Source organism: Vidua chalybeata, chromosome 23, assembly GCF_026979565.1.
Source record: "Vidua chalybeata isolate OUT-0048 chromosome 23, bVidCha1 merged haplotype, whole genome shotgun sequence".
Classification (NCBI taxonomy): Eukaryota; Metazoa; Chordata; class Aves; order Passeriformes; family Viduidae; genus Vidua; species Vidua chalybeata.
In genome coordinates, this window is record NC_071552.1 from 5,083,867 (window position 1) to 5,109,936 (window position 26,070).

The 26,070-nt window shown below is 51.5% G+C and overlaps 1 protein-coding gene across 2 annotated transcripts; it reads left to right on the top strand.

The window, feature by feature from the left end:
- Positions 1 to 2,300: 2,300 nt before the first annotated feature.
- On the top strand, positions 2,301 to 26,070 carry SNX19 (sorting nexin 19). Of its 2 annotated transcripts, XM_053963378.1 has the most exons (11): positions 2,301 to 4,169; positions 4,482 to 4,620; positions 5,116 to 5,216; positions 5,364 to 5,483; positions 5,740 to 5,867; positions 6,991 to 7,087; positions 7,326 to 7,512; positions 9,644 to 9,773; positions 20,688 to 20,872; positions 21,605 to 21,692; positions 22,487 to 26,070. In XM_053963378.1, exons 1-11 carry the CDS (start codon positions 2,646 to 2,648, stop codon positions 22,617 to 22,619), a joined length of 2,832 nt encoding a protein of 943 aa, XP_053819353.1. In that variant the 5' UTR covers positions 2,301 to 2,645; the 3' UTR covers positions 22,620 to 26,070. The 2 variants fall into 2 exon arrangements, with proteins under 2 accessions (XP_053819353.1, XP_053819354.1); XM_053963379.1 differs by lacking the exons at positions 20,688 to 20,872; positions 21,605 to 21,692; positions 22,487 to 26,070 and adding an exon at positions 13,990 to 14,088.

Below are 26,070 nucleotides of genomic sequence, written 5' to 3' on the forward strand. Positions count from 1 at the left end.
ATTCAGTGGAATATTTGTGAAAAGAAAACATGCGTTTTTCACGCTTCACACGCAGGAAGAGTCAGAAGCTGCCCGGGGACCTCTCCCACCCGCGATAAAGAAGCCACTGGGGGAGCGGGGCGTTCGTCACCGCTGGAATTGTGGTGGGAAAGCGTCGGCACCGCTCTGGCAGCTCAGCACCCCCAGCTCTGGCACACGGGCAGGGCTGCTCAGCTCATCAGACACTCACAGCGCTCCCAAACCCCTCTCGGAGGCGGGAAGGAGCAGCTGGGAAGGGCTGCAGGTAAAGGGGAAACTGAGGCACGAGGTTTATTAACTGCAGCGTGCCCAGGAGAGGAGGGTGTAAATCTCGAAATCTCTTGGAGGGTTAATTGCCGGAGTCTCCCCCAGATTGGGGTGACTCTGGGTGGTGGTAAAGTCTCTCCTCCAACCCGTGCCTTCAAAGAAAGACTCAGCAGTCTTCAGTCGTCTGGTCTCAAGGCAGTTTATTGCACGTTATCTCAAGGCACACAGACTCCCTGACATTGTCCCTGGCTCCTTCTCCCTCTGCGTCTCTCTCCGTCTCCCTCCGTCTTCGTCTCCCTCTCCCAAGGGGCTGGTGCCATCTCTTATATCACACATTACATATTAGATGTTTCTAGTTTTTCCCCAATGCCTATCACCTATATTGAACAGTGACTTTCCACTCTAAACCAATCTGTGAGTGCCAACACCACCAAGAACATGGGGAATAGGAAGAAGAAAGAAGGAGGACAGGGCACGCCCAAATCCCTCCATCTTAGAACCTCTGACCCCCATGTACAAAACTCAGACCCCTCTGTACAAGGCCTGAAACCCCCCTGTACAGCACTCAAAAATCCTTCCTTTCACTTTGTGACTACTTCTACTATAATATCTAAACTTTTGTGATTTCTTCTTCTTCCTGCAAGGTTGGTAAATTGTTCCATGGGTCAGACTCAAGACCACAGGGGTTTCCTGCTGCTTGCCAGGGTCTCAGAGGCTTCTGCCCTGGACCCAGAACATCCAAGAGTGTCTGAGGGACACCTTGGGTTCCAACAGTTAATCCTGGAGCAGGAGTGAGGCCTTGGGAAGGCTGAGCTAGAACAGGGGCTGGACAGAGTTAAAGAATAAAAGTTAAAGAATAAAGTAAAAAAAAAAAAAAAAGTAAAAAAAGTTAAAGAATAAAGTAGGTAAGTTGCGGTAAGGTAGAAAATTTATAAATTTTTATAGATTATATAAATTATATATAATATGTATTTTATATTATATAATAATATATATAATAGATAAAAGATATTATTTCTAATATTACATTATATAATTATAATATAATATAAAATTATATATTGTATATATTTTTAAATATATAATCTATTTATATCATAAAATCAGGCCTAGCTGTGTTGTATCAAAGGCTAGCCTGTCAAGCTGGCACTTTGCAAGCTCCCATGTGAGAGCAATCCTGGTGTGAGCAGTTCGTTAATATAACAATCTATTCCTGGCTGAAAAACAACCAGCACCTACATAAACAATAAACCTATCCCATGAAAACCGGTGAAGAGAATATGCTGTTCTTCTTCTTATTATTAATAATAATAATAATTATTATTAATCTGGTTTTATAGCGTACAATGGGACACTCCGGTGAGACCTCCGGCCCGCTGGGGGGCGCTGTGGGGAGGCAGCGCCGGAAGCGGAAGTGCGGGCGGAAGCGGCGGGCGGAGCCGGCGGAGGGCCCGGGCGGTGAGTCGGGGCCGGGGCTCCCGGTGTGCCGCCTTCGGCTCCGCGCTCCCGGCACCTGCGGGCTGCGTCTCGGTGCTCGGTGAAGGGGTCTGGGCGGCGGGGCTTGACGTACGCGGTGAGGGAGCCGTCCCCGTGCCCGGTGAAGGGTCCGTTCAGTCGAGTCCCTGTGGATACCCGGGCACAGGTCCCGGTGTGCTGGGCTCTGTGAGCCCCAGTGCCCGCTGAGGGACTGGGCTTGGCGGGATCCATGCCTCTCCCCGGCTCCCGGTAAAGGGCTGTGCAGTGCCCAGCCCCAGCGCTCGGCGAGGGTTTGGGGGGGCTCTGCTCGGTATTAGTGCCTGATGTGGGGGGCCCGGGAGGCCGCGCCCCGGAACCCAGCCAGGAGTCCCGGTGTGCTGGGCGGTGTGAGCCCCGCTGTCCGCTGAGGGTCCCGGTGTGCTGGGCGGTGTGAGCCCGCTGTCCGCTGAGGGTCCCGGTGTGCTGGGCGGTGTGAGCCCCGCTGTCCGCTGAGGGTCCCGCTCTGCTGGGCGGTGTGAGCCCCGCTGTCCGCTGAGGGTCCCGGTGTGCTGGGCGGTGTGAGCCCCGCTGTCCGCTGAGGGTCCCGCTCTGCTGGGCGGTGTGAGCCCCGCTGTCCGCTGAGGGTCCCGGTGTGCTGGGCGGTGTGAGCCCCGCTGTCCGCTGAGGGTCCCGCTCTGAGGGCTCTGACCCAGCCCAGGGAGGGCTCCGGACCTGCTGGGCTCTGAGTGCCACTTCCCGCTGAGGTTTCGGGGTGGTCGAGCCCCCGATCTCCGCTGGAGCAGCCCGTTCTGGGCCCTGAGGAGCCCTCGAGCCTGCTGAGGTTCGGGCTGTGCAGCCCCCTGCCCACCCATCCCGCTGTGACAGCTGCCCCTGCCCACCCCGCCATGCCGGCCCAGGGCCCCGCGGGCTCCCGGCGGCCGCTGCTGGCCCTGCTGGTGGCCCTGGGCTGGCTGCTGGCCCTGCAGCTGCTGCTGGACCTGCGGGCGCTGGGGCTGCTGTGCGGGGCGCTGGCCGTGCTCGGGGGCTGGCTGGGCCCCCCGGCCCTGGGCCCCCGCGGCCGCCGGCTGCGGCTGGAGCGGTTCGTCAGCTCCCTGCGGGCCCCGGCCGGCAGCGCCGCGGACGAGGGCCGGCTGCAGGAGGAGATCGCCAGCACCGTCCGAAAGGTGGTGCGGGATTTCGTGGCCTCCTGGTACCGCACGGTGAGCAGAGAGCCGGCCTTCGAGGCCGAGGTGGAGAGGGCCATGCTGGGGCTGGCCGCGGAGCTGCGGCGGCGGATGAGGCGGGTGGACCGGCGGGCGCTGGCCCGCCGCCTGCTCCTGCTCTGCGGGCAGCACCTCCAGAGCTTCCTGCGGGCACGGGACGCCCTGAAGGCTGAGCCCAAGGGCGGCCGGACGCTGTGGAGGGAGTACAGCCGGCTGGCAGGGCCGCACCCCGCTCTCCTGAGCCCCGCGGCCGAGGTGGGCTGCGCCCGCGCCGCCGTGGACGCGCTGCTGCGGGCGCTGGTGCCGCGGCCGCACCTGGAGACGCGGACAGGACGCTTTGTGGTGGTGGAGCTGGTGGCCTGCAACGTGCTGCTGCCGGCCATCAGGAAGATGTCTGATCCCGACTGGATCAACCTGCTGCTCATCGGGGCGTTTTCCAAGAAGCCCCGGGGTGGGAAGCCCCACCCTGCACCCCCAGCGCCGGATTCCTTGCCTTTCCCGGCGCAGACGGACGCAGCTCCCGCCGGGCTACCCCTGTCCCCGAGGGCTGCCGAGGGGCTCAGGAGAGAGGCCGGGGCTGCTGGAGAGGAGGGAGAGGAGGTGAGCAGGTCATGCCATGCAGAGGAATCCTTCCTGCGCCCCCAAGCCCTGGGATCCCTCTTCCCCTGTGAGGGTTTGGAGCTGGAATCCCCCGCGCCTGACGCGGGACAGGACGTGGAGCTGCTGGCTCCTTCCCCGGCTGGAGAGCTCCTTGATGAGCTCCCCCAGGACCCTTCTGTGCCAGAGGGAGCACCTGCCTCGGAGGATGGCACAGGGGACCTGGACCATGGCCCTGGCCCCAGCTCGGATGCTGGCCTGCTTCCCTCCTCTGCTTTGAGCTCCTGCCCTGACATCCAGATCGAGCCAGCGGTTGAGAAGGAGGAGGAAAGCCCAGCTGTGCCCAGGAGGTTCTCCTCACAAAGACCCTCCAGCCTGGGGAGAGATCTGGGGGCAGCAGAGGGCCCAGCACAGTTTCCCCCAGAGCCTGGGCAGAGCCTGCCCCTGCTCTCATCCTCCCCAACAGCGTCCATGAGCACCTTCAGCTTCGAGCCCCTGAGCAGCCCCGACGGGCCGGTCGTCATCCAGAACCTGCGGATCACCGGGACCATCACTGCCCGGGAGCACAGCGGCACCGGCTTCCACCCCTACACCCTGTACACCGTCAAGGTAAGGGCTCCCCGGGCACTCAGCCCCTTCCCACATCCCTGCTGCCGCCTGGGCTGCTGCATGCAGCTGAGGACTTGCTCTGTGTGTGTGTCCACAATAAATTTGTCTGGTAGTGGGGCACTGTGGCTATTTGGGATTCCTGTGGGGCTGGTTGAATCTTTTCCTGCTTTTGTTCCATCACGACTGGTTCCTTCCTCTTCAGGGAAGGGTTGACATGAGGAATTGCTGGGTGGGGCCTGGGGATTGAGGGGCGAGCAGGGAGCGGGATTGTTTTAGGATGTGTCAGGATGATGCCTTTGCCTTCCTCCTCAGTATGAGACAGCCCTGGAGGGCGAGGCCACGGGCAGCCTGCAGCAGGTGGCTTATCACACCGTGAACCGCCGCTACCGCGAGTTCCTCAACCTCCAGACCCGGCTGGAGGAGAAGCCGGAGCTCCGCAAGTTCCTGAAAAGTCAGTGCCTGCAGTAGCTCTCCGAGAAAATCCTTCTCCCTCTTGTCCCATTCCCTGTTCCTCTGCTCCTTGGGTTTCCTGCCCTGCTTGTGCAGCTCTGGATGCCGGGCTGTGTCTCCTGCCCACATCCTCCAGTGTTCTGTGCAGAGCTGGCTGGAGGAATGATTTATCTCTTCTGGAAGTAAATTCTAGTGTTTCAAAACATTCCTCTTCCTGTTCCACAACAGTTGGCTTTGCAGTTTTGCACCATAATAGTGGATAGAAACACTGGTGTCTGTGTATTACCTTGGGCTGATGGCAGGCAGTGTGTGGGCATAGCCTTAAGCATTAGAGCATTAAGGTTTTAATAAAGACTAAAACCTGTATTTAGATTCTAAAATATTAATTTTTAATCTTGAGAATGTTTCAATTTTAAGATCCAAAAGTGTTTTAATTTAAGGTTGCTGTGATTTTGCAGTTTTATCAAGCTTGCCAGTGGGTTTGTTTTCTTTGTAGACATCAAAGGACCAAAGAAACTGTTCCCTGATCTGCCATTTGGAAACATGGACAGCGATAAAGTGGAAGCCAGGAAAAGTCTGCTGGAATCTTTCCTGAAGGTGAGATGTTTGCATGCCCCTGTGAGCTAAAAGCAGAGCTCAGGACAGCTTTGTGCAGACAGTGGAGCACACCTCGTCTCTTCCATGTTCCATGGTCAGGTTGGGAGCTTGACTCCGAAATGATCTAAATCTCATCTGTCCTTGCAGCAATTGTGTGCAGTGCCTGAGATTGCAAACAGCGAGGAGGTGCAGGAATTCCTGGCCCTCAACACCGATGCCAGGATCGCCTTTGTCAAGAAGCCCTTTGTTGTCTCCAGGATAGACAAGGTGGGAAAAGTGGGGAGCTGCTTACCTGAGCCCTTTCCAGCTGCCCCCAGAGATGCTTCCTAAGCTTCAATGTCTCCTAGGAGCCAAAACACTTTGGAGCTGGGCTCAGCTTGCCCAGAAACCCATAAAGCTACGGAGGGTCAGAGTTTGTGTTAAAGAACCTATTTAATAGAAAATCCAGTGCAAGTCTCAAAATTCCTGACTATGTAAGTAACAAGGATCATTCCAGTAATTAAAGGCAGTGCTGGCTTTGCAGATTGTTGTCAATGCCATCGTGGACACCTTGAAGACAGCGTTCCCCAGGTCAGAGCCCCAGAGCCCCACGGAGGATCTGAGTGAGTCAGAAGTGGATGGGAAGTCCCAGACAGACGGGAAGAAAAGCAAGTAAGGGCTCCCTCAGCTTTGCAGAACAAGGAATTAATGCATAAACTGAGCCCATGGTGGGGAAGAACTGACTTGGTGCTTTATGTGTTGGGTAGTAAATTCTGTGTTGGGTAGTAAATTCTGTCATACTCTAACTGAATTACTTCCTCCTTCCTTTGCTGAACACAACTGTTTGAGCTCCAGTTTATCTAAAGGGTTTCCCAGGAATGCTCAGGTTTCCACAGAAGGAGGTGCTGCCATTTGCCAGCAGAGACACTAATGGTCCTGAGGAATTGCTTTTTAACCTTAAATATATGCAGGGAGTGATTGCAAAATACAGCTCCAAATTATCTACCTGAAAGTTCCCTCCTGCCTCTGCCGTGTGTTCCACACAGTGGCCTTGCCTAGAAAACATTTAAATAATTATTTATGAGTAATATTTAAGATTGTTTCTTGTATGTTCCTCACCAAATGTTGGTGCTGCTGGCAGCGCCCAGTCTCATTGTGATTGTCTCATCAGTGGTTCTTCTCTCACCAAGGAAGGGAAGATTTCTGCACAAGTTTGGCTTTTTCTTTCCAAAAAGTGATGGTTTGCTGGAAAAAGCTGCTTTGGACAGAAAGACAAATTCAAAAAGTACAAGTTTAGAGTAATTTTGGCTGAAAAGGACATTCCTTAACGATAAGCATGCTATTTTACAATTTGTCCCAAAATCCCAATGTCCTTTCATAGCCTTCTTTTTGTCGGTGTTTATAATTGGATTTCACAATCCTGCTGAGTGTATTTCATCTCAGAGGCTTTTCTGAACACTTCCCTGTGTGTGCTGCAGTGCTCACACCTTGCTGACATCTGCCTTCATTTCCCTATCAGCTTCTGTGTAACAGCTCCTTGTGGAATGCTGGAAAACCTTGGCTCAGCTCAGGTGTACATGAGGAAAAGTGCTTTAATGCTTTTGCTGTGTGGTTTCACTGCCATCTCTTAGTTATCCTGGAGGCAGATGCTTTTTTTGAACCACTTCAGGTCTAATCAGATTTCTTAGCTTGGATGTGGACAACAGTAACAGGTCATGGGGCTTGGCTGAGGCTGGAAATCTCAAGACTCGCAGCTTGCAGAGAAAATTGACTGTGCCATGGCTCTGCTTTTCAGGTCCAGGCTGAGGTTCTCATCCAGTAAAATCACTCCAGTGCTGAGTGTGAGTGAAGCTCATGACAGGATCGTGTACTCCATCAGGGAGGCCAATGCTGTAAGTTCAGATCCTCTTGTAATCCTTTCACAGCCCCAGTCACTGCCCTGTTTGGGAATAATCAACATCCACCAGGGCTGTGGCTGCTGCAGCCTTGTTGCCACATGCCAGCTCTTGGCAGAAGGACAATAAGCAGCCCTGGTTGTGCTGTTGGCTACACCTGGGTGCAAACCAGGAGGTGGGAGGTTGTCTGGGCACTGTAGACCCCAGGCTCTGTGGCACTAACACACTTTTGTAGGTCTCTGGCACCCTGTCGCTGGCTGCTATGGAATCCTTCATCCAGAAGCAGGAGAAGCTGCTGGAAGCAGCCCCCAGCAAAGCTCCTGAAGGCGAGGGAGGCAGAGAAGCCAAGGAAATCTCTGTGCAGGAAGAAATGGATGGGCTGAGCACAGTGGAGCGAGGAGCACATCCAGACACTGACTCTGGTGAGCTCAGCCCCTCTCTCAGTGCTTGAATTTCTCCCCCTTGGTACCACAGAAGCTCCAGCATCTGCAGGTTCAGCTTGAAAAGTCTTCAGGACCTGCTCTCCTGCCTGTTGCACCTTGATAGAACAGAAAGCAGATTAGGTTTTCCAGTGCTGTTTGCTGATTGCTCTGGGCATTGTTGCTGGTGGGAGCAAGTTGGATTTTGGCTCAGTTGTGTCACTGCAGATTCGTTCACCTTGGTGTGCTCAGCACAGTCACTGCACAAAGAAGGTTCTTAAGGACACACTGCTTAAACTGCCAATGTTCTAAAATCAAGCTCTTACAAACTGAAAATGGGCCAAATTACAGTTTCCTGGTAGCTTCCAGTTAGCCTGAATATGTCCATACACTATAAAAGGACCTTTTGAGATTAAGTTCAGATAGATTTGATGGGAGCAGCACAAATGTAATCTCAGTTCAAGGAATGATGTTCCCTTTCTGCTTCTAGAACCCTCCTCTGAAGCACAGGGCTGCCCCAGAACAGTTACAAGATTATCCTGAACACTTGCAAAAATATGTTCTCCAATCTTTTTCTTGGAAAAAAAGCTGTATCTGCTGGAACTTCCCAAAAAACTTCTCTCCAGTGGTTCAAGTTTGGCAAGCTCTGACTGAAAGCACGTGTTTGTGACAGGATAGGCCTGGTTTTCTGTAACCCAGCCTGTGCTACCAGCTTTGCCTGTAATCTTGGAACACATGCCCATGGTTCTGGGGAAGCAGAACTGGAGTTGGAAGCCAGGGTTCTCTACAGAGCAGGCCAAGTTTGCTGAACTCTGGGGGAAATGGAATGTCAGTGATCTCAAATGCCTGCAGGTCTGGGATGCTTCAGGCTGGGCTGGCAGGGTGAGAAGAACAAATAAGAGGCAAACCCATGTCCCTATCTGCTCATGGAGTGACTTCTGGGAAGGGGTTGGCCAGCAGCTCTCTGAGGAAGAGGGTTTGGATGCTGTGGGAATAAACAGCTTGCTGAGGATGCTCCCTGTGTGAGGCTGTGGGGAAGCTGAACAGCCTGCTCCAGACTGCACTGGAAAGTCAAGTCTCAGGGGAAAAAGCAAATGGGCAGTAACTTATGCATGGCCCAGAGCAAGAGGTGCCAAGTGCCCTGTTTTTTCAAAGTGAAGCCCTGGAATTAATTAGTCCAGCTTTTAGGAAGAGGAAGAGCAGAGGAGGAGAGGTGTGGGGTCCAGAATCCCTTCTCCCTTTATTTCCAGTAGTAAATTGTGAGTGTAAATTGTCTCTGTAGACAGAGAGGTTGGAAGATGAGGAATGAGGGGGGCCAAATTAGGAAAAGCTGCTGCGCAGGATCTCACCTGGACAACAGAGCCGAGGCAGCAGCCTCAGGTCAGGGTGGTGGCCTGGGAGTGGCAGTCTGGGGCAGTTTTGTGGCACATCAGTGAGCTTGTTCAGCACAACACCTCAGGGCCAAACAGCATGAAAGTAATTCCTTAGTGAGTAGAAACTGTTTTGGCTGAAGGCTCTGACATCCTCCTGAGGATCAGAGGGAGGTTTGGTGTCCCAAACATGGACATATGACAGCAGAGATATTTGGGTAGGTGTGTGGGTTTGTGTTTTGACTGGTACATCTGGTTTATCCAGATGTGTTTCATCCCCCTTCCTGCCAAGCCTGGGATCTGCCACACGATGGCAGCCCGCAGCCACCAACAGAGCCTCGTGCCTGGAAAACTGCTGGAAGAAGGGAAAGGGATGGGGAAGACCAGGATTATAGTCCTCAGCACTGCACCTCTTCCTGGCTACAGTCACCACCTGCTTTGTCACCTGTTTTGGACACGTGGCCATCCCTGTGCGTGGACTGGGATTTGATAATCCCACTGTTTAATCCCAATGATAATCCCACTGTTTAATTGAGAAGGGACTGAGCCTTTGGTGCAGCCCTTGGTGGGAGACTGGGGCTGCCCGGATGAGGTGGAAATCAGAGTGGGGAGGGCAGGGTCCCAGGCTGGCAGGGCTACAACAGGTCATCTGTGTGTGGACAAAGGGCCAGGTTGGGGAGAAAAAAATGAGTTTGGGATGATGCTTTTCACCAGATCTGCACTGAAGTGGTTTCTTCATCTGCCCCTCCTCTTCCTCCTGGCAGACTCCGAGACAGCTTTGGCTGACCTGGCCCTGGACGTGCTTCGTCTGGTGCTGGTGGATCACTGGAGCTGGCTGTGCACGGAGAACATCCAGAAGGTCTTCAACCTGCTCTTTGGGACCCTTGTTCAAAGGTAAGGCCAGAGTGACCAACCTGGCTGCTCTGTGAGAGGCATTCCCTTTGGAGTCATAGTTGGAAGCGGAGCTCGTGCCTGGATGCAGAAAAATGCTCTGTGTGCATCAGCCAGCAAGGTTCTGTAAAGCAGGTGCTCCATGAATGTGGAGAAACACCTTGGAGATCTGCACCAGGAGCTGTTTTCTCCATGAGCAGTGGTGCAGCTCTAATGGGCAGCCTCCTGTCCTTCGAGATCAGGGAAAGGGCAGATCCAGCCCTGGGAGTGGGAGTCTTGGCTCATGCAAGGGCAGCAGTGCCCAGCTCTGGGGCTCTCTAGGGAGGATTGGCCTCCTGTTCTGTTGCTGCCCAGGGCTTCAGCTTGTTCCTTCTGCAAAAGTAGAATAAACAGGCCCAGGGAACAGCGACTTGTCCATGACAGCTCGGAGTGTGGTCTCTGCTCTCACTGCTGCACCCCTCGCTCTGCCTGTGCCTGGGGCAGGGACCCACACATGGAGTAGGGACAGGCTTCCTTTCCAGCTGGGATGGACTTGCCAAGCTTTCCTGGGGCCAGGGCCTCTGGGTGGTAAGGCTCAAGGCCAAGACACACAAACAGAGAATTCCTGTTTTTTGGTGTAGGTTGGTGACTATCACTAGCTGAGGATGTGGTTTTTTAGAGCACAAGGAAAGCCTTCCCTGAAGGGCTTGGGAGAGTCTTGCAGCAGTGCTTTTCCCACTCCTGCACCTTTTCTTCTCCTGCAGGCATCCAAAGCCAGCATCAGAATGTGCAGGGCAGCTCATTATACCCGAGCTGGTAACCTGAGCTGCCCTCAGCAGAGATTGCCAAAGTGCTTTGAGGTCAGGGACTGCTGTCCTTCAGTCCTGGTCTGTTCCTTCAGTGGCAGGAGGTGGGGGCTGCTCCCACTTCTCCAGAATGGGCTCTGGCCTCTTGGGAACAAGCTGCAACCCAATCTGTGTGTGTAAGCACAGAGGTATGAGAGCTTCAACAGGCACATCATCACCTCCTAATAAGCTGTGTCCTGGTCACCCAGGGAGCCTGCAGCACCCACACGTGGCATTGGCATTTTCCACTAGAGAAGTTGGGATACACACAGCACATCCTGGCACTGGAAGGTGGAGGAGCTCCCAGAGTTCTGCTGGTGGATTAGAGTGAGGAGGAATGTGTTTGTAGCTGCTCCACTTGAACAGGTCAGAGTGAACCCTCCTGTGCTGCAGGCAGAGTTCTGGCTGGGGGTGATATGGGGGAGCCCTGAGACTTCTTGGTGTCCCCATCAGTTCAGGGTGCAACAATAACCTGGTGAACAAACCCTGTGTCCGTGCTGAAATCCACATGTTGAGGCTGGCTCTGCTCTTGTTCTGGGACAATCAGGAATCCCAGGGGACAGAGCTGCACAGTGGGGACTGACCTGTCACCAGGAGGATGGTGTTGCACCTGGATTGCTGCAGGGAACATTTTCCTCCCATTTCTGCTGCCTGTAGTTACCTCCACAGTGCAGAAGATTTGGGAATGGGGAGCCTTCCTGCTGTTTGCCATTCACCCTGTCTCTGAGACTTGTACTCATTCCTGGCCCAGGTGGTCACTGTAGTCCTGAGCAGACCAGAAGGTCTCCAGCTCAGACCTGCCTGTCTAGGGACACAGCATTGACTGACATTTCTCATCTGTTTAAGTATTTACAACTTGATAACTGCTCAGCCAGACCTGGCACTGCCATTCTGGCTTGCCCTGTGTCTGGGGGACCCTTTACAGGTGGAGAAAGTACCAGAAACTCTTCTGGGATCATCTGCTATTCAAGGAATTGATGCTCCTGCCTCTGAGAACAGGCAGACAAATGTGGGACAGCAGATGGATTTGTGCTGTGTCTTCAACCATTGCTGGTCACAAAATATGAGTGGGCATCATCCCTTGAAGGGATTAGATCCTTCCCTTTTCCCGCCAGTGGCTGGTTTAGGTGGTAGGGGATGAAAAGGAGGTGTCCTGGCAGTGTTTGGAGGTGTTGCTGCTGGATACTCCTCTGCCAGCTTGTATTTGGAGATCAGGTGCTGCTCCTGGTGCCTTCTTGCAGCTGCCAGATGTTGATTCTGCTCTGGTGTGAGACACTCAGTGCAGAGTGATAGAAATGACCACAAACAGACAAAACTCACACCAAGAACAAGATCCAGCTTCTCCCAGGAGCCAGTCCCCCTCTTCTTGGAGGACTTTCTGCCTTGAGCTGGCAGTGCCATCAGATGATTGCTGTGACCACGCTGTTACTGATGGTGGGGCCTCCCGACCTGCTCCATTCCCTGTTCTCTGCAAGGAGCATCCCACCACACTCCTCCTTCCCCCTTCTCCTGAGCTGGGCTAGCTGGAGCCAGGCACCATCCATCTCCCCACCTGTCAGTTCGGTGGCAGTGGGAGAGGAAGGCTCCATGACCGAAAAAGGGATTGTTGAGTAAAGGGCGGCCGTGTGTGCGAGCGTGGTCTGCACTGCGCCCATCCCATTATGTAACAGGGAGTGATCCTTTTTTGGAGCTGAAAGGAGAGGCGGATGGAGGGGAGGCGGAGGGACTGGGAGTGGGAATGACCCTGGGGCCGGGGATTGCTTCCAGCAGCCTCTCTGCATGCTGGGGCCGTGCCTGTAAACAAACCCGCTGCCCTGCTCCGGCCCCGCTCCGCTTCTGTCCGGCTCCGCTTCCCTCCCGCGGCCTGGAGAGGATCATCTCTTCCCTTGGGAGGCTGCAGCAGGAACCTGCTGGCAGAGGCGAGGACGTGGGGCTATTCTGGGCTCCGGTGTTCAGTGCAAGAGCTAAGAAGCACTTGGAGAATCTGGGTGCTTTTTAGAGCCTCGTGAGTCAATGAGGTGTTAAAAATACGCGGCAAACACGAGAACCACGCCGTGCTGTGACCCCACACCCTCCCCTCAGTTGTCCCCACAGCGGCCACAGGTCTGGGGTCTGCCAGTGCCCTGCAGAGCTGGGGCCAGGGTGACAGTCACCACCTCTGCTTCCCCTTCCTGAGGAGAATGCCAGCACCCCAAGGATGGACCTGGGAGTATTTGAGGGGCAGATCCTGGTCTGTAAGCTTTTCCTGGCTCCTTCCCATGCAGCACAAGAAAAAGCCATGGCCACAAAGCACTGAGTGGGGGGAAGGTGTCTCAGCACACCCCAGCTGTCTGTGCCCTGGAACCTGAGCAGGGCTGGGCACAGAGTCTGTGCTAGGCTCGGAAGTGCCTGTCCCTGAAAGGAGCACGTGGAACTACTCAGGCAGCTTTGCTGGTGTCGTGTTCCACTGAGCATGAGTTAAAATAAATGCAAATCATCCTTGCCTTACCCACGAGCTCAGCACTGCTTGGCTTGCTGTTTGCCTTGATTCATTCCCATGCTCCTCCATGTCTCCTCATCCCTTGGCCAAACTGGAAGATTTGAGGAGGTTATATTCCAGTCTGTGTGAGCTGTAGGTGGAGTCAGGAATGCTTTGAGACTGGTTGCAGGTGACTATCATGCTTTTGAGACCTGGTTCTTGCAAGTTCATGCTGTCACCTTGGTGTTGGGCTCTCTGCTGGTGTGTTGCTGTCAGGCTGAGTGTCACAGGCACTTGTAAGTCAAGGAGGCCTGGAGCTTCAGAGAGCTGCTGCCTGGGTGCTTTGTTCTGATCTTCTCTTCGGTTTTCTTTGATCTCTGTGCCAGCAGAACTGGCACAAAGACCCTTGGCAGCCACCTTGATCCTCTTGACTGGAAAGTGCCACCAGCAGAGAGTAATGCCTGACCCTCTTCAGTGTCCCTGAGTAAACCTGGAGCAGCCAAGCACCCCTGGGCTGGCAGTGCTGGGAGCACAGTGCCCATGGGCAGGGAGTTGTGCCAGCTTGGAGCCATGGAGGGGCCATGTCTGACAGCTGAGACGGTGCTCCCACTTCCCTGTGGCTTCCTGGCTGGCAGGTACCACTCCAGCCTCAGGCAGTGCCTCTGAGTTTTGCTGGCAGAAATGCGATATCAATGCAGCTGGGGCATCTGAATCCACTCATTCTCCTGGTTCGTTACCTGGGGAGTGGATTTGGGCATGTTTGATGAGGATCTTTGCAGCTGCACACAGAGGGGCTGTGCTGGCAGGCCCAGGTATGTGGCAGCAAAGTCCCTGTCCCTGAAAACAAGCCTAAAAGCAGTGCCGGGGTTGGGAGTTAGGGGAACCAACCTCATGGCATCTTACTCCTCATTTCTGGATTTGGCTGTTTGTGTTGTAGCCGTGTGGAGCAGCAGGAACTGCAGCCTGTGGTATGTCAGTAAAAGTGATTTCAGGACTCTGTGTGTCTTCGTGTGTATATGTAAAGTAAATAAAATCAGCTTGGAAATGGGCCTCGATTCAGTTGTCTCCAAGCACCTGGAAATTTTGGATCTGGCTTTGAATCTCTGTCCCAAACAAAATTTTTTCCCCTCTTCTAGAAGCAGCATTCTTCCAAAAACAGCCACTAGAATGAAGCCAGCACTCCATGCTTTGATAATAATTGCAACATTATTCTAACTCTGATTCTGTTTCAACAGTTACACGTGCCAGCTTTCTTCCTGGATTTAAAAAAGCTCAACAACTTCCTATTTCAAATAGAACAAAGAAGGAAAGGATTGAATGGAAGTAATGTCTCCCTGTTGGTTTTAGTTTTCCCTGGTTTTAGAAGGGTTAATAGTGGATTTATGTATTTTGATTCTGAAGTGGGCTAATGAAGCAATTGTTCCAAGCAGGGCCTGGCTGAGGCAGCCTGGCCTCTCCCTGGGGCACCACTGAGAGCTTAATTGGCTCAATAAATACTAGAAGAAGATGTTATCAAAAGCCAGGATGCTTCGTGAAAAATCAAGGAGGTTTGGGGACGATTATTTTAATCACATACCTTTCTCCCCCTTCCCTGAGCCCCAAGGCATCTCAGGAAGATCTGCGTTGGGAAAAGCAATGGTTAATTCCCTGCAGGGTGAAGCCACTGCAGTCCTGTGAGTTTCCATGATTTCTTCTTGCAGCAGGTGTGTTTTGAAGGAGCAACACATAAAATGGCACAGAAATCCCGGCACCAAGGGTGATTTCCTCCCTGCAGGGACGAATGATTGCCTACAGAAGAGAATAATTTCTTTTCCTTCCTCTCTGCCCCACAGTAAGATGTCCTGCACACCCACATCTCCCAGGGTTTCTGGCTGGGTCAGGCAGAGGGAAATCCCTCTGCCCAGGATGTCCCCAGCCGGGTCCAGAACAGGTTGTTTGCAACTCTAAACATTCAGCAGGGGAAGAACATATCAAGAAGGAGAATTTACTTTGTGCAGAAGTTTAAAAGGCCTCAGGATGCTTTGTGTTCTTTCATTTATGGAGGGTTTTTCCTTTTCTTTCCTGTTTCCTTCCTCAGCACAGGGTTTACCCATGGCCTGGACAACTGTGAGGTTGCTTTGAAGGTGCTGAGCTGAGCGTGCTGCACATGTTTCTGCTGTGTGGAGAAGGTGGATTTAGGCCCAGGTAGCAGGTGCTCAAAGCTGAGCCTCAGAGCCAAAAGTCTCCATTTGTGTTTTTCAGTTCTTGCTGTGCCCACTGCAGCTGTTGCTTCATTTTTATACATGGTTTCCTCAGAAAGGTTTTGCAGTCAAAGCACTGAAATGTTCCTCCTCTTGAGCCCTTGAGTTAAGGATAATCTTGTGCATTATCTGAGGAGGAATTTGGGGAACAAGAACTGGTAAGGCAGGGATGGTGTGGTGATTTAAGCACCACTTTCTTAAATTCAAAGCCATGCTTGAATGCCTTGTGTTTTCCAGATGTTGCTTTTTTTTCTTCAATCCTTTTCAGTACGTTGGTCCCAGAGGCCTTTTTTGAGCTTCTGGAAGTCCACACTGTATTCCTTAGGGCAGGAGGACCATGTTCTGGGGTGGGCAGCAGTCAGTGTTGAGCTGGACATGCTAGTTCATGTATATTTGTAGAGCTGTTTGTATTTATGCAGCTAAAGCAGAGAGACTTTCTCCTCTTTGCCATCTTCTAGCCTGGCCTCCAGTTTGTGTTTATCTAAATCCTTAAAACCCCTGGGTTTGAGGAAATCACAATTGCTATTGCTTCAGATTTCAATTACAGTCAGCATATTTAACTTGACTGTTCCTTAGCAGAAGTGATCTCAGTTTTTATCCTCACCTTCATGGCCAAAACGAGCAGAGCTTTACCCACTTCTGGCAGGTGGGTGTAAATCTGGAGAGTATTACATCTCTTTCTTCATTCTTAGTACATCTTCAATGTCCAGACTAAGAAAATCCAACCTGTCCAGGCTTTACTTGCTGAGCTGAGCTCTCTGGATAGTCCAATCAAGTGAGTGGATCCAGCCAGGTAAAACCAAGCCCATTTACCTGACTCAGCCTGCCTTTCCTCCCTCCTAGCAGCCCTTGTTGTTTCTAGGAGCCCAAGGAAGGCCAAGGTTTGCACCCCCCAGCCCTTGTTTTTCAGTCCCAGGGCCTTCTTATCCTAATGGACCCCTTCAGCTGACCTTGGAGTTCCAGCTTAAATCGTGGCATTAATTTGGCTCTTTTTAGCAGCCATTTCATCCCTCCACCAGCAGCTATTTCAGACAGAGGTGCCTTACAGCATGGGCAAGTTATGCCCCTTCAGATTATCTTCCAGGCCTCAGTAGCCTTTGCAGTCTGGCTCTTTGCATTGGGCACTATCAAAGCATTCTGAGCCCAGGAGGTCACTTTATCTATTTCTGAAGTGTAAGGAGATGGTTCTGTGATGGGTTTATTTTTTCTTTCTTATTAAGGCTATTTCTTCATGAAATAGCAGAATGAAAATAGTAACTCATCAGCCATCCAAAAATAAAAAAAAATTTAAAAGATAGGTCTATTTATGTTTCTTGGTGGATTTATTTCTACCTGGGAGCAGTGTGTGTGTGTGCTTTGAATGTGGCACATGAATCTCAAATGCTTAGGCCTTTAATAGCACAAAAAATCATCTGTGACCTGCTGGTGAAGGTCAGCCTTGAACCAGCAGATATTTGGAGTTCCTGAGGAGTTAATCCTGATCCTGGTGCAACAAGTCTGCATGATGGAAAGGTCAGTTTGCCATTTTCTGGGGTTTACTCAGGTAGGAATTTTCAATAAAGTTGGTGTGACTCTCTCTGTGTTGCAGCTACAGGTGTGGGAGTTGAGGGAGCATTCTTGGGCCAGCAGTTGGACTTGACTTTCCTTGTGGGTCCCTTCCAATTCAGGATATTCTGTGATTCCGTGAATTACTTTGCTCCTCACAGTTTAAATGCTGCTGGTGCAGCCTCTGTGTGTGTTGGAATGGAATGTGATTCCCCAAAACGGGTGTTGATGGTTGACTGTGGTTGAGGGGAGGGAAGAGAACTCTTCATGACAGGTCACTGTATTCTGAGAGTTTCTTTTGAAGCCTCAGCTGTACTCCCAGAGTGGATTTAGAGCCACATGGACCAGTCTTGACAGTTCTCCTCTGTTAGAATCTGAAATGTAAAGAACTCTCAGAACTTTGGGCCTGTAAGCCAAAGCTTAGAATTAAACACAAAATTTGATTGAGAAAATATTTGATTGAGAAAAGGCTTCCAAATTTAGGTGCTAGAAGTGAGAATGTGGATTTATAGTTTAAAACAAAGACAAATTAATTAGAAGAAAGTTTGGAGTTTTAGAGTTTAAGATATAAAAACAGAAGTAGTTAGAAGGGTAAACAAGGAGTTTAGAATGCAGTACTGTAGGTTTGTGTGTCATAACATGATTAGCTGAGAAAGCTTGCACTGTAGCATGAGTGCGTAGGATAAAATATTTAAACATTGAATCAAAAACATAAATATCCTAGTTGGCAGTGTTTTATAGGTCAGTAAATCCTTAAAAGATCTTGTAACTAAAGGTCTTGTGACCTTCTGAACCATACAGTAAAGATGTGATCCAAACTCACCCTTCCTGCCTATGTAGAAGATAAGAAAAGAAACCACATCATCAAAACCAGTTCAGAAATCCTGTCTCTAACTCATTCAAAACTCCTTCAGAATCCCCATACTGCTCTTCCCAGTGCCTTTGGAATGGCTCCACACACTGTCAGACTGGCAGAAGGGAGCCCAGAGCAGAGGTGCTTTAGTCTGTGTTCCATTTGCACCTGCCTGTGGTTTCTCCTTCTTTCTTGTCCCATTTCCTGTTTAGTTCCTTGACTTTTCCTTGTAAACTTTGTGGGTTTGGGTGCTCCTTCCCCAGCTGTCTGAGCACCATGTAATGGGGCAATAATAGGAGTTTGTGTGGAGCTGTGCACAAGACCCATGGAGCCATTCCCAGATCCTGCCCTCTGCTTCCCAAAGCTGCCAGCCCAAGGAAGAAAATCCATCCATGGTGTTTCACAACGGAGGGAATCCAGACCTGTGAGCACTCGCCTGCTCACAGTATGTGCATGTGTGATCACATTTAGAGGTGTTGCTTGGGGGCCTTGTTGCCTAATTCTGGTGTTTTTAGGGACATACATGGGATGGAAACAGGAGATTGTTTCTTTGGGGCCTTCCAGCATTTGTCAGTTCCCAGCTTGCTCTTGAACTGTCTGGAAACGTGTGCTATCCTCTATAGGTTTAACTTTCTCTCTGTTCACTATTTGCTTGATTTTTTTCTATTTTAGGAATATCTCTAAGAAAAAAAAAAGCTTGTTCTTTGCTTTCTGCAACCTTTTAGAGGCTGGAAAGTTATTGATTTTCACACGCATAAAGAAACTGTTGCTGTAATGAGTTTGGAGTCAATGTTCATTCTGATCCCCCTTGGTGCAGGGTTCACTCTGCAGCTCTGTCCCCAAGTCTCTGAACTTCTGTTGCTTGTCAGATGTTTTCTCAGCTAGGGGAGCAGGTTGTGTAAGAAACCATGTTAATGAAAAACCATGTTAATGAAAAACCGTGTTAATGAAAACTCTTGCCCCTAGAGAAGTCACAGTTTAACACTTTAATTTGCTTGGGAATAGCTGGAGGGTTTACCGTGATCCAGAGTGTTAAAATCTGCTGATGGCTGGAGATTAAAACCCTTTTAATTGTATTTCCAACATGGCTTTTCCCAGGCAGGCCTGGGATGTGACATTTTGTCCTCTAAGTCAGGTGGAAGGTTTGCACCTCTGGCATTGTCTTGTAGCAGCATCCATGCTCTGTGTCCATGGCGATGCTGAGCACAAAGGATGTGTTTCCCCATTTCCAGGGCTAGTCCTGGGAGCACTGGGAACATCACCTGTGTCCCCTGCTCTGAGATATTCCAGGCCTTACCACTGCACTGAGGCTCCTTTTCAGGTTTTTTAATGTCCTTTACCTTCCAGCTGGCATTTCCTAGGTGTGCATCCCTCAAGAATTGCTGTTTGCACCTCATTTCCTGCTGCCAAAGGGATCCTCACACTGCAGCCCTGTCCCACGTGATGCCAGCCCGCTTCCTTTGCCCTGCTTACCTTTGGGCGTTGCTATTCCCACTGCCCAGCTGTGTGGGGAAGGACACCCTTGGCCCGAATGCCTCGCCCAGGAAGAATGCAGACAGTCTGGCAGAGCGCAGGTTAAATAAAGTTTGCCTTGGCAGGGCTCTTGGATGTACTCGGAGCTGCCGGGGCGTAGTGGTGACGGAATTGCAAGCACGAACACCAGCTGCCAAGAGGAACGGGTCTCCTGGCCCTGCTGGCTGACTCCTGTCCTCTGGGAATCTTGAAGAACTGGCGACATCCCAAGCCTTTTCCCTTCCCCAGCGCCGTGCTGACACTCCCAGCTTTGCTCCGGAGCCTCCTGCCAGTGAGGCCAACAGCACCATCAGTGCAGCACCCTGGGTCCTGCTAAATCAGGGAACCATCCTGTGGGATTCATCCACGGCCTCTCCTGATTCTGAGGGCAAAGATTTTAGGCAGTGCAAGTTCTGACTGACGGCTGTGGCTTGTGCTGTAACGTGGGAAGTGATTTCACATCTGGGAAAGAGGGTCCCTCCATGTGGTTGATTTAGAAATTGTGCCTGGTCTGCCCTTGGGTGGTGGGGACACATCATCCAGTGCAGCTGCAAACGCCTCCCAGCCCTTTGTGGAGCAGGGATTTTGGGATTTGCGGGTGGTTACTGTAGAAAGGGCACAGTCCTGCCCCAGCAGGAGTGACCATCAGCAGTTCTGTTGGATTCCGGATGGGAACAAAAAAATTCCTGGCTGTGAGGGTGGGGAGACCCTGGCACGGAGTATCTGGAGAAGCTGTGGCTGCCCCATCCTTGAAAGTGTCCAAGGCCAGGTTGGATGGGGCTTGGAGCAATTTGGTCTAGTAGAAGGTATCCCTGCCCAGGCTGGAATGAGATGAGCTTTAAGGTCCCAAAATCAAACCTTTGGGGATTCTATTATTTCATTGCTTGCCATCAGTGGATGGAGCAGGACTGGACAGCAGGGCAGCATGGACAGCAGGATGAGAGGGGGGTGAAGCATCAGGACATTCATGGCTTGTCATCCTTGGAGTGTGTTTTGGTCTCCAGAAAAGACATCCTTGCCTGTCTTGGAAGCAGAGGCACTGAAGAGAGGAGCAGAGGCTGCCAGAACAGGGCTCATGTCCTTCCAGTCCTTCCTGGGGTTGTTTCTAGTTAAACACCAGTTCCTCCAGCTTTGTCTCAGATTGTGCTTGGAGATAACTTAGGAGCTTCAGGCCAGCCGTATCCCTGAGCTGGGCTTCCTTTAGTGACCAGTGATTCACTTGGCTTCCTGTGATTAGCAAGGTGATGGGGATTTTTATGGCCTTTGCTTGTCCCATTTGTCAATAACACAGGGAACATATCTCACTTTTGGTGTGTGGAAAACTCAGCTAATTAAGACTTGTGGAAATCTTAGGTGTACAGACATGAAAACTGCACGTGAACAAACCCAAAGAAGCTGATTTAATCCTCTTGATGGGTGAAAATATCCCAACTGGGTCCCAAGCTGGACTTTTCCTGACCTTTCTCCCTCTCCCTGTTCCTGCAGGTGGCTGGAAGTGCAGATGATTACCCTGACCTGCACCCAGCGCTGGGTCCAGTACCTCCAGTTGCTCCAGGAATCCATCTGGCCTGGAGGAGTTTTACCAGCAGTGCCTAAACCCCCCAGGACAGAGGAGCAGAAGAAGGCAACAGCAGAGCAGGCCCTGCAGAGCCTGATGGGGATCTTGCCCAGTAAGTGTGTCCCAGAGACTTGTCAACTGCCCTTGGGATAGGAAAGCAGCTGGGGAACACTCCAGTGCACTGCAATCTCTGGAAATGTGCTTAAATACAGAGATGGAGGCTGCTCGTGCCAAGGCACTGGGAAACCTTCGTGACCCTTGAGGTTTGATGGTTTCCTGCAAGCAAAACCCAGAGTTTTCCAGTTCTGGATAGTTTGTGTAAGGGTTTGGGAAGCAGCCCAGCTCGGAGGGAAGGGATGTGAGTCCGGGCCATTCCCGTATGTAGCCAGGCCGTGATTCAGTGCTCACAGTTCTGAGCCACCTCACCGAGGCAGGGCTCAGGACAGCTCTGCTCCCCCCTGCTGCCAGAGGGTCCCATGGTGAGGAAAGTCACCATGCAAAGCCTGTGGCTTTTCCACTGGACTGAAATCCCAAGCCCAGCTGCACTGGATTTCCCTCTCTTGAAGTTTGACACAGGGACCTTCGGCATTAAAGCAGCTGCTGCCTAATCTGTGTGAGTGCAGTCTGAACTTTTAACTCCTTGCTGTAGTGTAAAGGGCCCTCACTGTCCTTTGGGAATGAAAAAGCACTGCTGCTGTGTGCCCTTCTAGCCAGGAATGCTTTCCTGGCACTCCCTCCTCTCCCAGCCCCAGAGCACCATCATAAGCTTTGATTCAGCACCCACAGGAGAAGACTGACCTGTGCAAGTATGCACTTCTTAAAGCTTTGTCTCCAACACTTACAGATGTGATCCAGGAACTCCTTGGGACCAGTAAGTGTCGGATGAGCTGGGCCCTGATGCTGGAGTCGCTGAGCCAGCCTGTGATAAACAGGTATGTGATTGTGGTCTTGACCCTGGTGGCTCTGAGAGCTGTGCCCAGGGGTTTGCCAGTGCTGCTTGGCACCGAACACATCCAGCTTGTTATTCCAGACTTGCAATATCAGGGGGCATCTGCATGTCCAGGACCTCAGTCTGGCTGCAGATTATTGAGCCAGTCATGTTAGTTATGTTGTTTGGCCTGCTTAGTTAGTGGATGTCAGGGAAGTAAGGCAGATCCTGGTTTAGTTTGGTTCTGGAGGAGCTGCAGGTCTGTGTAGGGGGTGTTTCTGTCTATTCCCAGTGCTGTGAGTCTGGAAAACGAGGGTTTGGTGATGGGCAACAGATTAATGAGGGTCAGACTGGACATCAGGAGATATTTCTTCACTGAAAGGGTTGTTAAACACTGAAAAGGGCTAGCCAGGGTCGTGTTGGAGTCCCCACCTTCTGAGGTGTCCAGGGAACAACGGGACGTGCACTCAGTGCTGTGGTCTGGTTGACAAGGTTGGGGATTGGGCACAGGTTGGACTCGATGATCTCAGAGGTCTTTTCTGCCTTCAATGATCCTGTGATCCTGTTAAACACATGTTTTGCTCCAGAAGATGCATTTGTGTTTTCTGTGCTGCTCAGCAACTTCAACACCCACTGGTTTGGGGGAGGTGAAAAAAAGCTGAACCACCTCTGGAAACATTCCTCTGGGGACCTGATATTGTTCCTCTCTCCCCTGGAGCATTGGAACACTCTTTCCTTGTGCTGAGCTTTGCCTCCCACGCCCTGACCAGCCTAAGCTTTGTCTTTTTTCCATTCCAGGCACCTGGTGTTTTGCCTTCTGGACATTCTGTTGGAGTTCTTGGTTCTGAAGGGCTCCAGCAAGGAGCCTGAGGCTGCAGTTGCCACACCGTGTGCCTGCAGTGGCCCGGACAAAGCTGTGCCAGCACTTTAACCAGGCCTGGTGCCCCAGCAGTGGAGGAGAGAAGCAGCCACAGGCATGGAGTGATTGGATTTTCAGCCTTTCCTGAACGTGCCTGGGAGCTTCCTGTAAGGAATTTCTCCAGCCAGTGCTAAATGAAGCTGCTTCCAGGCCTCTCTGTTTCAGCTGGGTGGTGGATCAAACCCAGTGTGAGGGGCTGAAGATGCTGTGCAGCATCTGTTCCATTGCTGACCTGATGGAGGGCCTGGAATGAACCAGCCTGACCAGCTGGAGAAGGAACCACAAACCCTTCTGAACATCTCTAACATCTACAGCCAGAGAACGCAGGAGATCTGCTTTTGTGGCTTCAGGGCCCACCTGGCACTGAGAGAGTTGGTGTGATGGGACCTTGCTGATGAATATTTCTGCAGGACAGGTGAAGGCAGGTGCAGTGCTGTCCCTGCTGTCAGAGCAACCTGCCCTGTGCCTGCTCTGCACCATCTGTGTCACCAGAAGGAAGATGGGGAAAGGATGGAGTGTGGAGATGTGGTCCTGAAGCTCAGCATCCAACTGCCCAAATACCTGTGAGGTGAGAGCAGGGGTCAGAGGTGCTGCCCTGCCTTAGGGACAAAGATCAGCTGCTTCTCCCTGCACTGCTGGAGTTCTCCATCAAACAGTAGGGTGCAGGCAGGCTGTGATCCTGGGAAAGAGACTCTCCTCAGGCTAGGGAGGAGTGCTGGCTTGGCTGGACTTTAGGACTCGTTTATATTGTGCTTTCTGAATCACCTTGTAGTCCCTGGGACAGTCACCTGGAAGGCACAGGCCAAAAGAGCTGACCCATGTGGGACACAACCAGCTCCCACACAAACGTGGCTGTCACAGGAAGCTCTGGAAGAGGAATGAGTACCTTGAGCCCAGGGGGAATCCTGGATGTGTGTCATGGACAGCCAGTGGCTTAGACCCCAGCAAAGGGCCTGGGAGCACTGCCTGAGCTCTGCTGTTCATGGCTGTGTCACTGGGCTTGGCTTAGCTGTGCCTGCTGCTGCAGCAGCTCCGTGCAGGGCTCTGGAAAGCTGCTCAGGTCATGGAACATGGATTTGGAGCTGCTTCTCCAGGTTGCCCAAGACTTGAGTGGCTTTGGGAGCACTTAATGTTGCTCAGCAGTCAGGTTCCTGGGAGTACTAAAGGACTCAGAGCCTGCACCCACGACAGTTTGGTGACCTGCTTTGGTGTATTTTCTGGCAGAAACACGGACTGAGCAGTGCTGCACTGGGCTGGTGAAGGTGTTCTCTGCAGATCAAAGCAGGCTCCACCCAGGGAACCACGCAGGATCACATGTGGTGTCTGTGCTGCTGTACCAGATGGTTTCATCTCACAGAACCATGCAATACCAGGCTGGAAGAGACTGCCTGCAGTTTCTTGGAGCTGGATGCTCCTCCATGGCATGTTTGGAGAGAAGGCAGTGTAACTCCAACATGTCTATCTTGCTCTTCCCAAAGGAGCTGCTTAATTATGGATACACAACTGTGTGAGCTGCTCTGTGCTTGTGTTGTGTGAAAATACAGGGAGGGATCATTTTGCTGCAAGCAAATAGATTTTTAGGGAGCTCTGAGGACATCCAGGCAGAATCCAGTGTCATGAAGCAAATCAATTCTGCATCACTATTGGAGCCATTTCTGAGCAGGGAGGCTCCAGAGATGGTAGATTGCCACCTGCTTGGAGAAGAAGGGAGGTGTGTGTTAAGTGGTTTAAGAGTAGATGAGGTGGAGAATGCTTTGGGATAATCCCAAATGACCAAGCAGCAGTTTGGGAAGCAGGATTCAGATAAATCCTCGAATATCTGCTTGGAGCAGCTGCTTCACCTTGTCTTTCAGTGCCAGGCTCCTGTTCCCCTCCTTTTTCCTCCTGCTTCCATTTGCCACCCCAGCTGTCAGCAGGGGGACAAGGCACCCTGAGCCAGAGGTGATGCAGCAGAGCCCTGTTGTGCCTGGTGGCTTCCCAGATGTTCCTGCTGTTCTTGTATGCTGTTGATTCCTAATGAGCTGTGTGGCTTTGGAGCTCCAGGACTGTGGTCTGTCATTGATTAGGGATAATATTAAGAGGCTTTGCTGAAGAGGATCATGGAGTGCAAATTATCCACTGCGTGCTCCAGGTTAGGGCAGAAGTCTGAAACAGTCCCTACATACACTGGATGTGGCACTGGAAGGATGAGCTGACACTTCTCCTTTGCCAGCAAGCCCAAATTCTCCCTGCTTTCAACCTCCACCTCTGAAATTGTGCAAATGACTGAATATGCAGTCCTCCAGATGGAAATAATTCGTGATTACTGCCAGTGTGGGAGCTGGTGCTTTGCTGGGCTGGTGCAGCAATGATTTGGGGATGTCCCAGCAGCAAGGTTAAGATACAAAGAGCTGGGACAGAGAGAGAGAAAGGAGATTTACTTATGTGCACTCTCAAGGCAGTGTGGGAGTTGGGAACAAGCCTAAGGAGTTTGAATTGCAAAATGGTTTTTTACTCTGCAGAACCCCCTTTCTTGTCTCAGATATGAGGGGTTGGAGCCCTTTCTCATGCTCTCACTGGCTGGGCTTCAAATTCCCATCCTCTCCTTGGGAGACCTTAGTGCAGCCTTACAGCTGAGGTGAAGTGCCCAGGAGCAAATAGCCCCTCTCTGCATCGTGTTGTTAAGGAGTAAAACAAATCCCATAAAAAGCTCAGCTTTTTTTCTACTCTTGAGTTCTTTGCCTCACTGTGATTTTGGGATTAAATTGAGCACAATGGTGGCAGATAGAAACTTCTGCATTCAGGTGGGCTGAAAGTTTATTTCCATTGGACTAAGACTAGAAAAATTGCTCTGGTAAAACAAACAAAGTTGACAAAAAAACTTAAGCTCACTCAGTGTGTCATATTCCCAGCAAGCTCCTTTTTGTCTGCAGGAATTTGTAGAAGGAATTTGCAGAAGGCTCCAGCCACTTCTCTAAAGGGTGGGTGGTGAGAGCAGGCAGATTTGATCTCAATAAAGAGTTGCAGCCTTGTGTCACGTTAGGTCAAGAGCAGTACCTGCCTCAGGTGGGTGCTCAGCTCTCCCTCTCCACGTCCTGCGGCCGTGTGTGATCTGCCTCCAGCCCACCACTTGCTGATTTTGTAGAGTGCTCCCCTTCCCACTGCCTTAGTTTCCCACAGCTGACTGGAAGCTTCCTGGAAGCAGGGATTGCTCCTGTGTATGACTGAGTGCAGCAGTGTAGAGCTCCAAGGCCCCACTCTAAGCTAAATAACTCTTTAACTGTGTTTTTAGGGGGGAAAAAAGTCCCACCATGCACTGACTCCCTGTCCTATTTCCTGTACTCAACCCTTTATATCAGCCATTTGTGGAGCTGTTGGAGTCTGTGTGGAATTGTGCTGTCTGGAAAACCTGTTGAATTGTTAAATGGGGAGCAAACCTTCACTCCCATGTACTTGTGTGCAATAATACTTTATTTCAAATTTA